The sequence below is a fragment of the Neophocaena asiaeorientalis genome, unplaced genomic scaffold (genome assembly GCF_003031525.2).
Source record: "Neophocaena asiaeorientalis asiaeorientalis breed wild unplaced genomic scaffold, Neophocaena_asiaeorientalis_V1.1 scaffold72, whole genome shotgun sequence".
NCBI classification, from domain to species: Eukaryota; Metazoa; Chordata; class Mammalia; order Artiodactyla; family Phocoenidae; genus Neophocaena; species Neophocaena asiaeorientalis.
In genome coordinates, this window is record NW_020185336.1 from 2168969 (window position 1) to 2187062 (window position 18094).

Consider the following 18094-nt stretch of genomic DNA (forward strand, 5'->3'; position numbering starts at 1 on the left):
AATTACTTATTGTTCACCTACTGTGTTCCTACTGATAAACTAGGTCTGTGATAGGAATGAGGCATGCTTGAATAGGGCTTGACAGAAGTAAACTCATCAAGAAATAAAATGACGTCTTCTACTGCTTTTGATGTTTTAGATCAATATTTTAAAAAATGAAGTGTCATATTGTTTTAGGAGAATGTTTGGCCTTCTCCCTAACAATCCCTAAATTTCTTACTTTTCTAAGATAGCAAGTGAAGGTTTCCGAACACAGAGACATATCATCAATAAGAAGATTTTAATTTAAACTTTATGTCCTATTCAAAATGACATTTAAATATTGCTGATCTATCACTACATTTCTTTCTCAGCTCTTTGTCGCCGAGGGCCCTTCTCCTAATTATTTCAGAGGTCCAAGCAGCAGTTGAGGGCCCACCCACGGGGTTGGGGGGGGGTGACCCTCTGATTTAATCAAAATTGGCTTCAGTGACTCTGAATCAAAATCTGGGTTTGGGTGGCAGGCTTTGACTCTTTTCATGCTGGATTATGGAGACGTCTGAAGAGTTCTGTAGGAGGGACCAGGGTAATGAGAGGAGAGGAGATTGGTGGCTGCAGCTGTTTACCCACTGGTAATGGAAGAAGTTTAATGTTCTGATTACCGATAAGGTCAGCCTGGTGCCACCCTGTCTGACCCCCTCGTTAACATGAGTTAACCTTAGTGAGAGGTGTGTTCCACCAAGTGCCTGCCATATGGACCTGACTCTGCTTCTGCCCGTGTGAGATGAGCTGCCTTCCGCTTTTGTCCCTAACAGAACTGGCAGTGATGACAGCTAACTCAAACTTTTCTCTGTGAGCGCAGGCTTCCTTTCTTCTCTGGCAGAAATATTATAACATTACAAAATAGTAAATTTGCTAACTTTTTTGTGGTATATAGCAAGACATAATGACTGATAAACATCTTATGAACTAGGCCACTTCCCTCAGTTGTACTTACATTGTCTCTTAAGATTGGAATGGCCCAAGCTTTACATACTCTCCTAGTCCAAGTTTATCAAGGCCTTTTATTTGCAAATGAGGGAGGCAGTATTTGGTTCATTTCTTTCATTCACTCAACACGAATCTATTGAGAAACTTCTATGAGACAGACTTTGTTCTGGAGACACGGAAGTGAGCAAAATAGGAGGAAAAAATATCCTTGCCCTTAGAGTCAAACCTGGTGGAAGCAACAATAAACAAGGTAAAGAGGCCAACTCTGTGGTATGTTAGAGAGTGATTAAATGCTGATCATAAGATCAAGCTGGGAAGACGGATAGGAATTGTTGAGGCGGCGGGGGCGGGGGGAAGTCAAGGAGGAGCTCACTGAAAAGGTGACATTTGAGAAACGACCTGAAGAAGATGATGGGATAAGACATTAAGTTATCAGAAGAGCATTCCAGGGACAGGGACAGCAAGGGCAACCACTCTGAGGTGGGAACACTCCTGGCACATTTGAGGAGCAGTGTGAAGGCCAGTGTGGCTCACTCTGCTCCACACCTGGAGAAGGAGGTGGTCAGAGAGATCTAGGGGCCAGGTCGCCAATGGCCTTAGAACTCATTACAAGGACTTTAGCTTTTCTGTACCAATTGGGAAATTATTAGTGGGTATTGAACAAAGTGCCTTCACCTGATTTTTATTTTAACAGGATCCTTTGCTGCTATATTGAGGAAGGACTCTAGGGAAGCAATGTGGAAGAAGCAATCCAATTAGAAGGTTCTTAGTGATGGCTCACTCTGTGGTAGCAGTTGAGCTGGATGAGCCAATAGCATGGACTTGATATGGAGTGTGAGAGAGAGGGGACATGGGAGGGTGACTCCAAAGTTTCTGGCATGAACAAATGGAATAATGACTTGCTGTTTTTATTGAAACAGGGAAGACTGTGAGAACAGGGTTGTTTTTAATGGGGGAGATGAAAGGAGGATTAGCAGGATCTTAGTTTTAGATATGCTGAGTTTGAAATGGGCTTCAACATTAGATGAAGATCAGACAGAGGTCCAGGATGGAGACATAATTTGGAAATCATCAACATATAAATAATACATAAAACCCAGAGATAGCAGACACTACCAAGAATGAGTATAGATTCTAAAGAGAATATGTCCAAGGACTAGATGAAAAGGAACCAACACAGAAAACAGTTCAGATCTTTGCAGAGTAAGGAAATAGTATTCTGGGTATAAGGAAAAGAAGATTTTAGAGGGTGGTCAACTGTTTAATTCTGCTAATATGTCAAACAAGTGAGTTCTAAGAAGTAACCACTGATTTAGTCATGAGGGAGGTCATTGATGACTTTGATAGTGTAAAGGAAAAACTCAGTTTTCTACCCATGTAGGGAAAAACCCAGTTCTTTCCTACTGTGTGTTTCTTCCCTGTGAGTCTCCTTTGCTACTCACACAAAACATTTCACTTTTGTTCAACAAACGTGTGGAGGTTTTCCCCACACTGCCAGGCAATTTTTAGATACCAGCATTCAGCTAAATTCTGACACCATCTACCCAGAGACATCAGATTCCACAGGATAAGGGCTCAGTCCCACAAGACGGCCCTCCCTTTCCTACAGACACTACAGGCACCAGTCACAAGCCCAAGTTATCACCTCTGCTCCTGACCAACCAGCTATTGATTAGAGATTCCAGTGACCCCTTTCTTGGACTTCAGATGCCAACCACAAGTCCAGGTTGTTACCTATACTTCTGACCAACTGGCTATAAATCAGAGGTTCCTTCGACTCCCTCCTCAGGTTTGATTAATTTGCTAGAATGGCTCACAGAATTCAGGGAAACACTTGCTTACATTTACCAGTTTCCTAAGGGATATGATAAAGTATATAGATGAACATCTAGATGGAAGAGATGTATAGGGCAAGGTATGTGGGGAGGGGCATGGGGCTTGCACTACCTGTCCAGGTATGCCACTCCCCCAGCACCTCCACGTGTGCACTGACCTGGAAGCTCTCTGAACTCCATACTTTTGTGATTTTACGGCAGCCTCATCACATAGGCATGATCAGTCATTAACTCTATTTTCAACCCTTCTCCCTTCTCAAGAGAATGAGGGCAGGGCTGAAAATTCCAGACTTCTAATCATGACTTTCCCATGACCAGCCCTCATCGAGGAGCCCATCCAGAGTTGCCTCATTACAACAAAAGGTACTCCTATCATCCAGGAAATGACAAAGGTTTCAGGAGCTCTGTGTCAGGAACTGGGGCCCAAGACCAATATTAGACCAAGAGATGCTACTAGTGTTCTTGTCACTTAGGAAAGTTCAAGGGTTTTAGGAGCTCTGTGCCAGGAATGTGGGCAGAGACCATTATATATTTTCTATTATCTCACAGATACGAATAGTTTTAATGGATCAAAGGTTGAGAAAAATCTGATTGGAGGGGTTCAAGTGGGAGATGAGAAATTGGAGGAAAAAAAACTATGAATACCACTTTTAAGCAGGTTTGTTGTAAGGGGAAAGAGCAAGATGACGTGGCAATGGGCCTGGAGGAACCGGCCAGCCTGCTGACAGTCGCATGCTGGGAGTGTGAGCATTAGCTGTGTATAGAGTCGAGGACGTCAAATGACCTCGCCTTTGGTAGACATATAGATTTTTGAAATGTTTGTCATTGATGTATTGTGCCAAAAAGAAAGATTAATCAAGCCAGTCTTAATGTACAGATATTCTTCCCTTTTTCACTTCTTACTTTACATCCAGTATTTTCTCTAGATTTTCCTTTGAAAGCTAGTTTTTAACTGCGTTGCCTATGAGTGTTCTACATTTTCATTAGTTGTTTACATGCCGGCCTCCCATTCTAGCCTAACCTTACAGAGAAGCATCATATTATACTTCTCTTTACATATCTGTCTCTGACACGTGGCAGATACTCCGTAAATGCTTTTTGAATGAATGACCATTATGTTCCATATTGGCATACGATGTGTTTGATGTAAAGGTCAGTGTCTTCCTAAAGTTTGCTGTTCATTTCTGAATAGAGATTCTATTTGGTCACTTTGTTTTCCATAGCGTTCCTCTGGAGCAGGCAGAGTGAGGACAGGCTCTCTGCAGCTTGGTAGCACATCTGGTGGGAATTCATCTTTGAAAAGGACAAAGCGAAAAGCACCTTCCCCACCCTCCAAAACAGCCCTGCAACAAAGTGATGAAAATAGTCACGTGACTGGTAATGTTACTTTTCCCATTAATATTAGTGTTGTGTTTTCTTTAATATAGACAATAGAAATGATATAGGTTATAAATCACATCTTTTTATTAAATAATATTAGTACTTAAACTTAGGCTTTTAATTAATTGATTTTAATAGTAGTGCTTAGATAGTCCCTGATTATTCTCACTACCTTTGAAAAATCTGCATAACAAAATTTAAAACTGTACAGCTCCATTATCCTAAAATGAACATGTTATAATTTGTGAGTCTATTCAGAAAGATACTGCCTTTCCAGGATTGACTACATGTAGGACTGGGAATCAAAATAGATTTTAGCTGTATCACAGCTGGACAAGTACAGTGGCTTCTAATAAGGTTAGGGCTATATTTTTCTGAATTATATAAAAATGACTTAAGTTAAGGTACTAAGGAATTGTTTCATTGGTGAATGTGACTTGCTCAGAAGTTGTGTTTCTTCTGTCTTCTAGCCCTGCAGTCGGTACCTGTAATTCCTACAGACAGTGTTTTAGAAGCAAACTCTTCTGAGGGCCTGTCCAGCCCAGGTCTGACACCTCTGTTCCACATCATGTAACCACTGAGAAAGAACTTCCAGGACAGTTGAGGAATGAATCTAGTCGTAATGCTCTGTATATGAAGGAGATACAGATGCTTTGTCTTCATTTCCCACATTATATAGTATGAAATGAAAAATATTCCCCTCCCTGAGTTCAGAGCGTGAAACACAGAAATCAAAATTTTAGTTCTGCGATGGTACCTTGAGTGCTTTTCCTACTAGGTCTCCTGCTTTTCCTTATGCAATGTCAGGTTGCCATTTATTAATCTTCTCCCCAAGAGGAATGACACATCTTAGTTAGGAATGTACCTTGGTGTGTTCAGAAGAAAACTTACATGAAGGTGTTAAGCATCATTCTTTATGCAACTGTTGTAGGTGTGAATTCATATTGTCCTAATCTGATGGTAAAAATTTATTATGAAATATTTTCTATTATATAGTTTTATTTTGGATTCTCTCCAAGTAAGTGAAGTGTCAGTAAAAGTCTAATACTGTTCCTTAATATTTTTAATAATAGCTATTTAGTAGCTATAAGTATGATAAAATTTCTTAATCGTTAGGTGTAAATGAATATGACAGACTAATAATGTTTAATCAAAAATAGAATATTACTATGTCAGTACTTTAGCACGGAAATAATTTGATAGGTATAAAAATTGCTTAATATAACTACCTCATTTTTATAATTCACATTCACAAATACAGAAAAACTCAGAAGCACCCAAATGCTCCTGAATCTTTTAATCCTTAGGTGATATTTAGGAATTTAAGATTTTGATATAGAATTCTCCTTTCCTCTGTGATTAAAAACACTATCATTAGGTAACTAGTAATGATTTTTCTCAAGTCTTACCCAGAATAATATCAATGATACCATTCTGTTTCACAAAGGAAATTTATTAAATAATATCGAGCTATATAAATGAAATGAGAAGATTTCGGAAGTATTAGAGAAAAGTGGCTGCTATTCAAACTTTGCTTGATAGCTGTTTTTCTTCCTTTTTTTCCCCTTTTACCTCTTCTTATTTAATGCATGGCTAATTGTGAGTTAACATATCTAATTTCTTGTGAAATGCTTCTTGGTCTCTGCTTGCTTAATTCTGTTTTCTAAGTGCCATTTCCACAGATTTTACTTCTTTGGCAGAATCCTCCCTTGGCTCTGGGCTCCCTGGTCACGAACAGTGCGCTGTGCCCCAGCTGCCGGCCGAAGCCCCTCTCTCGGAGTGCCCTGGAACGCCCGAGGTAGCTGCCGCATCTCTGCCATGTAGGTGACCTGGCCTTTCCTGCCTGCTGCTTTGTTTAAGACAGATTGAGATGTCATCACATTTAGATTTGGTTACTTGTTGATTCCTTGTGTAAAAATGTCTCATAAAAAAAATAGTAGTTTCTGCCTTGTCACTTGAAATTTTTGCAGTTTGATGTTTTCCCTAATCACATAGTGAATGAATATGGCAACATGTAAGATGATAAAATCAGTGGCTCTGAAGAATTTCAGCTTCTCTTCTATTTAGCTTTCTGCTTTTTGGCAAAACTGTTTGAACTTTATTATTTTCAACATATAACTGTATAAATATAAAAGAATACATATATATTTTTTTCTTTATTGAACTACTCTTTTGTTGTTATCTAGGCATGGTTTATTTCTATAGTATTGCTTTTGATTGGGATTTTTATTTTTAAGTGATCGAAATTTTTTTGTTACCATATGGCAAAACTTCATAGTTAGGTAATATTTGAATTCTATCATAAATAATTTTACTCAATTTTTCAGTGACTCAGAAAAAGCCCTTATCACCTCAAACCAGTTGTTTAAAATCAGTATACTATCATATACTCATTAAAGGAATGAAAAATTGTGTGGCCAGTTTGGGAAATACTTTAGCAGGTTTTTTTTTTTTTTTAAGTAAAAATAAGGATTCATTTTCTATATGACCCAGAAATCCCACTCCTAAGACTTCTCAAGAAAAGTGAAAACGAATGTGCATACAAAAACCTGCGTGTGAATTATTATAGAATTTATGTAATTGTCAAAAATGGGAAACAACCCAATGTCCCTAAACTGAGGAATGGATAAACAAAATATAGTTTGTCCATATGTTGGAATACTACAACCTAGCCAAAAGAAGGAACAAATAACTAATACATGCAACAACATGGCTAAATCTTAAATACATTGTTAAATGAAGGAAGCTAGACTTAAATGGCTAGATGCTGTATGATTTCATTTATATGACATTCTTGCAAAGGCATAACTATAGGGATAATTGCTGCCAGGGGCTGGGGTTAGAGAGAGGAGTTTATTACTAAGGAGCCTGGGGGATTTTGGAAGCTGATGGAATTGTTCTACATCTTGATTGTGGTGGTGGTCACAGAAAGATAGATAGATGTCGAAACTGGACATTCCAAAATGTATTCCAAAAATGATGAATCTTACTGAAATTATACCTCAGTTTTTAAAAATGAAAGAGAAAACAACTCTGTCGGAAATTACAGCAGTGTCTGACACAGTGAACACTTTTTTGAATAAATGAATTTTTTAAAAAAAGTTCACCAGAATAGATTTAATCTAATACAATTCTGTTTTAGCAAAGAGTAGTATCTGTCAAACAATTCTGCCCTTTGACCATCTCCAGGAAAAATACACAAGATGTCCCAAAAGGCTTAGTGAAATTTTAAGCTTTAATAACTTATAAGATGCTACAAACTAAGTTTATTTAAATTTCTTTTACACATATTATATTTTGTGAATTTAAAATAATTTTTTATTTTTTGTTTCAGTCAATTTTGCAATCTTTAGAAGGACTGAAAATATTAAGATAAATATATCCAAATTATATTAGAAAGCTAAGTAAGTGTAAAAGAAATTTCAACAATTACAATTTCAAATGATTTTTTATAATTTTCTAAACATATTGTGGAAGTTGTTATATCTTACAGCTACACTAAAGTTTTGGATACTGTGTTCTTTGAAAGTGAATTCTCTTCCCTTAGAACATGTGAAGCTGAAATATGATAGTTGTGATCTAACATTTGTGAAAATTATTCACTGTTCACAGCCCCCACTTCGTTTTGTTGTTATTGCTGTAGTTCTAAAATTTGGCCATAGTATAAGTCTGTTAACACATACAAAACAAACTTGATTTAATATTTTTTAAAGCTTGGAAAAAATCTGTACTAGTCAAACAACAAAGTGTGAAAGTGCTCTTGGTTAGAATTTTTAAAAAGAATCACAGCCTTTTCTAAGAATTTTAATGACAGGAATGCAGTTCAAATATATATATTTAAGAAAGCCTGTATGATGCTTATAACTACTAAGTTATAAAACCCCAGAAAAAATAATTTGAAAAGATTTCTGAAACATGTGACTCATTCTTCATACTTTCCTTGAGACCAGTTTCTCAGTGAGGACCTCATACTTAAAGAAAGTTGAAGACCTCGACTTTTTAAAGAAAAGTTGTGTATCTATATAAAACACATGTGATGGTTAAGAGAGAAATAGGGAGAAAGATCAATAATTTGCTAAATGTTACCTCAGTTAATATAATTTCCAAAAGAGCTTAATATATACCAAGGAGCCATCTATAAAACATACTTACATCTAAACCATAATGGCCTTTCATTTTTCCTTGATAGTTTTCAAATTATGTAAATATACTCTTACTGTATAGATGTAATATGCTATTGTAAAGGCATAATATTGTACATTGGCATCGAAATAACTATTTCATGTCATGATAAAGCACGATTTAAATATATAAGTATATATATATATACATATATATATATTTTTTTTTTTTTGCGGTACGTTGGCCTCTCACTGTTGTGGCCTCTCCCGTTGTGGCCTCTCCCGTTGCGGAGCACAGGCTCCGGACGCGCAGGCTCAGCGGCCATGGCTCACGGGCCAGCCGCTCCGCGGCATGTGGGATCTTCCTGGACCGGGGCACGAACCCATGTCCCCTGCATCGGCAGACGGACTCTCAACCACTGCGCCACCAGGGAAGCCCTGCATATATTTTTATATATAAATTTACTTAAAGTCAAATTCTTTTTTTTTTATAAATTATTTTTGGCTGTGTTGGGTCTTCGTTCCTGCGCGCGGGCGTTTCTCTAGTTGCAGCAAGTGGGGGCTACTCTTCATTGCGGTGCATGGGCTTCTCATTGCGGCGGCTTCTCTTGTTGTGGAGCTAAGTGCGTGGGCTTCAGTAGTTGTAGCACGTGGACTCAGTATTTGTGGCTCACGGGCTCTAGAGCACAGGCTCAGTAGTGGTGGCACACGGGCTTAATTTTTCCACGGCATGTGGGATCTTCCCGGACCAGGGCTCAAACCCATGTCCTCTGCACTGGCAGGCGGATTCTTAACCACTGCACCACCAGGGAAGCCCTGAACTGTATTAAAATAAGCAAAGATCCAGAACCTCATTCTTTGGTTTAAATTTACTTTCACAGCTAGTGTGGACGCCAATTGCTTAGGATGTCTCCTCTTTTACCCTGTTGGCCATTTGGTGTTAGTGCTAAGAAATTATAATAAAACAATTTCATTCAATGAAATATTAACCACAGCTACTGAAGAGAGTCATACACACACACATACTGTTATGGGAAGACCTTTAAGACATAGTTAAGTGGAGGAAAAAAAAGTTAGTGAAAAACATCAGGTATATTATGCTTCCATTTATATTAAATAAACCAGGAATTGAGAGAAAGAAGGAAATGTATGTATATCTGCTTAAACGATATATGCTCATTATACTTTCTGATAATATAGAGGAAAAAAAACTGTTAAGGGAAGTTGCCTCTGAGAATCAAACTGAGTAGGAGTTAAAATTAATTTTCATTGCATAATACTTATTCTATTTGTATATTAAAAATTATATTAAGCATCTAAGTAAATGGCTTCTCACCTTGGTTGCACACTAGAATCACCTGAAAGAACCTTAAAAAAAATTCTTGGTCCCTCCCTTCAGAGATTCTGATTTAACAGATGTGGATTAGAGGTGAGCATCAGTATTTTTAAAAGATGCTCAGATAATTCTCAATCGTAGTTAGTACTGATAATTACTGAGTCAAACTTTATAAGTACACTTGGAGCCAATCTAAAAATCTCGTGTTCTTTTTGTTTACATTTAAAGCCACTGCATCAAGGTAAAAATCATTTAAATTGAAAGATACATTCTTAAATGAAATATATAACTTGAAGCTTATGAGCTTAAATAACCTCTTTTTTTCTACCATGAATGAAACAGAGAGACAGCATATTATTTTTAGAAATGTATGTCTGAGATAATCTGATTATATGTTAACATAATTATTCACCATTAGAAAAGTATTTTACTATTAGCTTTGAATCAGAATTTAAAAGAGTCCAACTAATTATTATTTTAAAAATTCCTTCCTTGCCAGGATTGCACAGGATGAATGAGGCAAATTAATATTTAGGATTATATCTTCATTTCTTTGTAGCTGGAATAAGTTCTGATTACAGCCTTGAAGAGGTAGATGAAAAGCAAGAACTGAGTGAAGTGCCTAAAGATGAGGCTGAAAATACTTCTCTGAAGTCGCAAGACATTCCTACTGTATCTACTGATATAATAAATACACTGAAAAGTGATCCTGACTCAGCCCTTGGCAGTGATACTGGAGAGTCCTCACAAAACTCCAAAGAAGAAAAACAAGGAACTAGAAACACAGATGGACAGTAAGTAGTCTGTATGCCAGACGTGGTGGTGGTGGTTTGTTTAATTGATACTAGTCTTCTGAAACGTAGAACTGATATTTTAAACACAAGTAGAGTCATTTCTTTAGCTTATACTTTATCCCTTTTACAACCATTTAAAAAAATGTTTATTCATAAAGTATCAATTTACATGTGATTGTTTTTAAATAAAATCAAATCCAACAGTTCTGGTATCCCTGTGGCAGACCAACCATAACATGTAGTTATTTTGTATGAAGATTAGCATTTTTGTTTGTGTTGCGTTTGTTTTGCCTATTACCTATTTGGCCTAAATATTTAATTTTCAATTTTCACCAAATGCTCCTGAAGAATTTTTACTAACTGCTATATAAAACAATTCTGCCTCTTAGAATATGATGTTAAATCACTAATACTATTTTTATAGTCAACTTTATGAAGCAGAGAATGCACCTACCTTCCCCTTGGTCCTAGGAATCGAAAGTTATAGTAAAGTATACTTACATTCTGTTAGAAATGCCACACTATGAATAAAGATGAAATCAAGTAGGCAAAATAAACCATTTTATCAAAGTTTTATTATAATTTGCATGGGATTGTCTCCAAATTAATCTCTTGTATCACCAAAAAAACCCCCAGTGAAGTCAGTTCACATCCTGACTTGCCACAAGGTGACCTTGCCAGATGCAAGGAAAATGTCTATGAGAGTACATTTCATTTAGTTCCTTTTTCTTTAAAAGATAATAATTGATAATAACAAAAAGACACTGTCTTGGGGAAAGTGTCCATTTTACCAAGCTTCTTACATCTTTCTTTGTAACAGGGTCACCATATGAAAGCTAATGTTTCAGAGCAGCATTTCCTCTCAGTTGTATTCTTTCTTTGCTATTAAATTTCTAATATTTGGCAGAAGATGATTATTCCAGTCCATCTGTCTTTGGAAATTATTGCCTGTTTTATCATCGTGTATGTGTGTTTCAATAGTATCAATATATAACATACAATATCATATTTTACAGAGGACCACACATTATGGTGTGTAATTCAAGCAACAAAGCGAGGGTGGTTGACAGTGTAAGAAACCTGAGGTCACCAGGCCCAAACCAGGAGAATGGTGAGTTCTATAAACACTAATAGCCAACACTTTCATAGCACTTGCTAGGTGCCAAGGACCTTTCTTAAACACTTTATATATATTAACTCATTTAATCTTGTATATTAACTCATTTATGGGTATTATTACTTTAGTCTCATCTTACAGATAATAGAGCCACAAAGACATTATGTAACTCACTGAGGTCCCACAGTTAGTAAGTGGTGAACCTCAAGTTTGAACTCAGGCAGTATGTGTTCAATACGTGTTGATTCCAAAATGTGCTTCTACCTACCATGTGTTCTAATGTTGTTGTTGTTAAATCTTAGAGATTATCTAACCTAGATCTTGGATCTTAAAGATGTATACTCTGTGTATACTTATGATCTACTTCTCTTTTTTCCTTCTACTGACTCCCTAACCCAAGCCTGTTTTATTTCATAGTCGGGTTGCTATACCTAAGGTGAAACTTGTCTGCTTGATTTTTCAGGCCCAAACCATCTAATTATGTAATAGTGCTTACCAGTATTTCCCACTCCCCACCCCCCAATCAAGACAGTTTATTCTCTTTCTCGTGATATGTTTCACTCAGTTCTATCATTAGGCCTATGCTCATTTTTATCTTTGCCTGGAAAATAACTTTCCACCTATCTTCACTCATTCAACTATTATCCAAATCCTGCCACTTTACTTATTCTGTTACTTGATTACTAGAAGCCATGTAGTTCTCTGTTCTCGACTCCTCAGTTGGATTGGACAGTCTTTGATCATAGAAATTATATCTGCTACTTTGTTTGAATTCCTTATAGGAGAATACTGAGATATGGTTAAAATATATATTTAGGATTGAATTTCAGAAAAATGATACTATACAAATAGAAGATGCAAGGAATACACAATGGTTTTTTTTGTTTTTTTTTTGTTTTTTTTTGCGGTACGCAGGCCTCTCACTGCTGTGGCCTCTCCCGTTGTGGAGCACAGGCTCCGAATGCGCAGGCTCAGCGGCCATGGCTCACGGGCCCAGCCGCTCCGCGGCATGTGGGATCGTCCCACTGCACCACCAGGGAATTTTAAGGGGGTATGAAGAAAGTGCTTATTCTCATAGTCCAATCTATTATGTTAATATATAAAACTAGGTTAAGATTCATAGAAAACATAGGGATATATATATATATATATATATAACATGGATTATCCCAGTGTCACAAACAAGATGGACAGATGGATATAGATATGTCATTTTATATTTGTGGTATGTGTTGGTTAATTTGAATATATATGTCTCTGACTCATTTTCCTCATGGTCAATACCATCCTGAGATACAAGTGTACAACATATACTTGTATATGATTTCCCCCTTTTTTCTTGACTCAGTTTTTTATAACATACGCTATGACGGCAAAAGCATTTCTATTGAGAAGTCATGATTTAAAAGCTGTTTACTTCTTTTAAAAATCATAGTCAAATTAAATCATTTTTGCTAAGATTTTGGCATCATATTAGTGCTAGGGTCACAAGTACATTTCCGTAATACCTTTATTTTGATTTGCACTTGATTTACAATGACCCTTGTCAACTCTAGGTGATGTTTAAAATAATTTGTTATCCTTAAACTAGTTTTATTCTCCTTTTCTCTCTCTTTTTTTTTTAACCTACCCTGTATACTTATCTAAATCATCCTTTCATCAGGTTGTTGATGTTGGTGTCAGTGTTGAGTAGGGGGAAGTACAGTATAGTACAAAATATACCTTCTCCCTCTACTGGCCATTCTTGAAAAATGGCCTGTCCATTCATTGACATTTCATTGGCATTATCATTGATATGTAGGAGGATGGACCAGCTAATGAATTCAGGAGTGATTCTAGGTTTCCAGGCCTGACAATCATTGAAAATTTTGAAATTGTGACATTTTGATGAGAAATTCAGTTAGATAATGGTGAAGTAGGTGTAACCCACAGAAAATGTGAAAAATAGAAACTTAGAGTTCTAAAACCAGTAAATTAGGGTTTGTTAGAGGGGATTTAATTTAAAATATATTTTTTATGTTGATTTACCTTCTTTTGGAAAATGTTTCCATTCTGCAACTGGGATATACCTATATTCAGTGGAAAATGAAAAATTAGAGAAAAGGAAACACATTTAGGCTCATTTTCTGGTGCCAGGACCATTTCTTAAATTCTTTTGTGCTCATATCAGCATTGAGAGTACCACTTTTCATATAGATGTTAAAAACACTTAAGAACCAAGTAAATAAGAACACAGGCAGAGATATGTCTCTTCTGTGGTTCCTAATCATGTGTCCTTAATTTTATAAATCACAAAAGTTAATAATTATTAGTCACTGAGAAAAGAAATCACCTGAACAGACAATATGTATTCGAATAACTAGTTGCATTTTATGTGGGAAGAATAAAAATTAATTCCATTTTAAAATTATATATGTAATATAGGAACCTTGCAACATAATAGAAAATATAACCACCATGATCAAATAATTGTGCAGTTAGTTAGGCAGGGTTTAAAAATATAAAGGTTTAAAAAAAAACTGTATCCAAATTTACCTGGCAACATGATTTTTTTTTTGTATGCATGCATATCTTTCTTTTTTCTTTTCTCTTTTCTTTTTTCACAGAGGACCCATTTTAAATAGCTCATGATATATTTTAGGCAGTGAACTTTATCTTATAGATGAAAGTGAGTGATTATAAAACTATAGAGAAATACTTGACATCCTTTCACAATTTGACTTCCAAGGCTCACATCTCACTTGTGCTGTGCAAACAATCATATCTGAAAGGAGAGGCCACTGAGGATTCTGAAGATATGGGCTAGCTGGTTATTCAGAAGAAATGACTCTTCATGGCATTTGACTGGAGGAGCACAGTATATAAATCACTTGGCTTAGTACAAGACACATGGTACACATTCATAAGCCTGTGTTTTCTTCCAAATGCCTCATTCCAACTCTTTGCCATCATGTTGTTGGCTGGCAACTGTTGCTTTGTTAACCTAGACACTGGAAAATGATTTTTGTTTTCAGGAGGTCTGAATTAAAATTAAGAGGAAAGGTAGTGCTGGGGAGAGGGAAGTTGTTTTCTCTACCTGGATTCAGACATGAGAAAAATAGTTACTTTTTCTCACAGAGAAAAATCAAAACCCACATGATTGTTTTTATGTAGTTGAAATCACCCATATTTTGACTGAAAACAAAGTCCTCTAAAAGTATTTAGCAAGGACACCTAATTAATAAGACAATCAACTTAGGTTCTGTTTTTACTTCAACTCTTAAAGGTAAGGTTTTGTTGTCTTCCTTAATTAAAACTGATAGCATTTGCTGGGATTGTTTCCCTTTTAATGTTAGGTATAAAGTGTAAATATACTAGGGATTATAGAAAAGACAGAGAGAGAATCAAAATGGAAAAAAATTAAAGAATAAAAACATTTTTTAAATTTGTCAATGTCTTTTGTCATTCTTAACAATGACTGAAATATAGTCTTTATTTAAAAGAAAAATCATAGCTATCTTCTATGAGTACTTGTTTTGGGCAATATACTATCCTAATAAGCATGTTACATAAATGATACATATAATACATGTTTTTGTTTTTTTTTTTACATCTGAGCAAACTGAGGCTCAGAGAGGGTAAGTAATATGATGTGGCCATACAGGTTGTAATTAGTCAAGCTGATTCCAGATTCAGGTCTCTATGATATCAAAGCCCATGCTGTTTTCTCTGTATGCCACTACCTGTATAATTTTTGTATAATTGGTAGCTGAAAATTATCTATAGAATTCAAATCAATCTGTTTCAGTTTGGGGGACGCAGGCATTGAAAACTTGAGGTTTTCTATTTTTTTTCATACACTTTATGATATTTTTTCTCTCAGTAGATCAAAATGAAATAATTATCATTCCAACAAACACAGAAGACAGTATGAAAAATGGAATGAGGAGAACAGAAATCAATGTAGCAGGTGTTGCCAAAAGTAACAATGTGGACATGGAAGTTGACAGACTATCAGACTATCAGGCATATAAAACTGATACTGCTAGAAGTTACAAGGAAAATCATCTTGCTGCTTCATCAGCACCAGATCAAAAACTGATTCAACCTAGTGCAGAAAAGACAAAAATGCAAGATGCAGCAATTCAGACAATCCCTTCCTATGACAGTTTTGATGGGAATCACCAAGATCATAATTTGTCTGATGTCAAAGTTGATGAAAGTGTGCAAACTTCAAGTAACAACAAATCAACTCAACACTCATCTTTAAGCCCACAAGATTCTTTAGATACCTCAAGAGAATTTGGGAGTCAGGGCCCCCTAACTACGTATACAGAAGAGCAACTCACCATAAAAGATCCAATTTGTGCACATGGTAATGATGATCTTTTGCCTCCTGTAGATGGGACTGATAAAAATTCAACAGCTTCTTATATAAAGAATTATCCATTTTACAGACAAGACTATAATCCCAAGCCAAAACCTTCAAATGAAATTACAAGAGAGTACATACCCAAAATTGGGATGACTACTTACAAAATAGTGCCTCCCAGATCCCTAGAAATATTGAAAGATTGGGAATCGGAAACCATAGGGTATAAAAATGATCAGGAGATAAATACTTTAGGAGAAAAGGACACTCATGAGAATGTGAAAGTAACTGCAATCCAAACAGAAGATCCTATTATTTCTGAAAGCCCAAAGGAGCCAGAAGGAGACCTGAAACCAAAGCCTACCCTGAGAACAGAGCATCAGGTGCAAAGTGAGGAGAGTTTTACCCACAGCACAATGTCGAATCCTCTGAAACCTACTCCCAAAATGACGAGAGACACTGGCACAGCTCCTTTTGTGCCAAATTTGGAAGATATAAACAGTATTTTGGAGTCAAAACTTAAATCTCGGGTTTCAAATCCCCACTCCAAACCAAGTTCTTTTTTCTTGCAGATGCAAAAAAGAGTTTCAGGTCATTATGTGACATCTGCAGCTGCCAAGAGTGTTCAAGCTGCCCCTAATCCTACTCCAAAGGAACTAATAAAGAAAGAGGTGGAAAGGGATACAGTACCTCCTCCAGAGCCAGCTCTTTCTCCCTTAAGTAAAACAACTCACTCTCCTCCACAGCCACACATTCAAAACACTGATGATGACAGCAATCAGAAGCCTGCTGAAACCTCTCCCCCTCCCATAGCCCCCAAACCTGTTCCTCTTCCCAAGAGTCAGTTAGCAACACTTAACCTGAAGACTCTGAAAACTTTTGGTGCCCCTCGACCATATTCCAGCTCTGCTCCTTCACCGTTTGCCCTCGCTGTGGTGAAACGGTCACAGTCTTTCAGCAAAGGTCGTACAGGGTCACACAGTGAGGAGGTCAGAGGTGCATCTGCCCGAGTTCCAACTGACACAGAGGGAGGGAAGATTCCTTCCGTAAATACGTTTGTGGACATCCCACAACCAGGTGTGAAAGATAAGGTAAATGTAACCTTTTTAAAAGTAAGGGATTCTTATACAGCATGGTTTCAACGGGGTTAACAAAGCATGTCGGTTTGTTTGTGTGTTACTTAACTCTGAATTCATAATCTACTATCAAGCTACTGTAGGAGGAAAAGAGTAGTAATACACAGAATCTGATTATTTATTCTCAGAGTTATTATAATTCATAAAACTTGATCAGATATTACTATAAGATCATCCTTATATAATTGTATCATTAGGAAATATTTAAATTTAAAGCTTCTTTGCTCCTACATTTGTATAGTGTAATAGTTTATAGTTCTGACTCTCTAGTTTTCTGTGTTTTGCTTATCTCAATTTGTTTATAACTTTTCTGGATGGTCTGGTTGACTTTATTTTCTTTTCCAATTCTCCATAATGGCAAAATAGTTTTAATTACATAAAAACATAAGCAGTATCAAAGACTAGATAAAATAACCAAACATCTCTCAGCTCTGTATTTTCTATCATATACACTCAACCTGAGCTTACCAAACATTGTTATATGTAATTTAAATTAAAACCAGAGTTTAAATAGGTAATTTTCTTAATTTCCCATTTTGTTAATTCAGTGTCAACTTTCCAGTTATACGTATGTTGAGCAGAATGTCACTTAACCACCATCTAACCTTAATGGTGTACAAAAAAGGGATTTGTTGACTTCATGTTTGATCAACTAATGATATAATTTGCTAGATTCAAGTAGTATATTCAGGAAGAAATTCACAGTATGAATTATGATAATCCCCATGCAATTTTTAAAAAATACATTGTGTACTTTTACTCTGATAGTGTTTAAAGAATACTTTCATATTTGTATGACAGTTCCAGAAGCATTTTATACTATTTTTTCAAACACTCCCAGAGTAAGAGAACATTAACCATATTGCCAAGTAAAGACTTTTCCATAATTTTAAAGCAATATTTACCTTGAAAAATATTTCTTTATATATTTTCACATTTATGTTTATTACTTTGATATAATATCAGGAACAGACATATGATGCAGAGATTAATTCTTTACTTGGGAATAAAGCCTGAGTTTTTTTCTTAGAATGGAACACCATTTCTAAACAACA

At 36.1% G+C, this 18094-nt stretch overlaps 1 protein-coding gene across 7 annotated transcripts in view; it reads left to right on the top strand.

Moving 5' to 3' along the window:
* COBLL1 (cordon-bleu WH2 repeat protein like 1) overlaps positions 1-18094 on the top strand; it is a 159770-nt gene that overhangs the window by 133868 nt on the left and 7808 nt on the right. For 5 of the 7 annotated variants that reach the window (XM_024735915.1, XM_024735913.1, XM_024735916.1 and 2 more), the window contains 6 exons: positions 4028-4181; positions 4655-4729; positions 5885-6004; positions 10201-10435; positions 11452-11546; positions 15415-16994. In XM_024735915.1, coding sequence (XP_024591683.1) covers positions 4028-4181; positions 4655-4729; positions 5885-6004; positions 10201-10435; positions 11452-11546; positions 15415-16994 — 2259 coding nt within the window. The remainder of the gene's footprint in view (positions 1-4027; positions 4182-4654; positions 4730-5884; positions 6005-10200; positions 10436-11451; positions 11547-15414; positions 16995-18094) is intronic. The other 2 variants (XM_024735914.1, XM_024735917.1) reach the window with 1 other exon arrangement.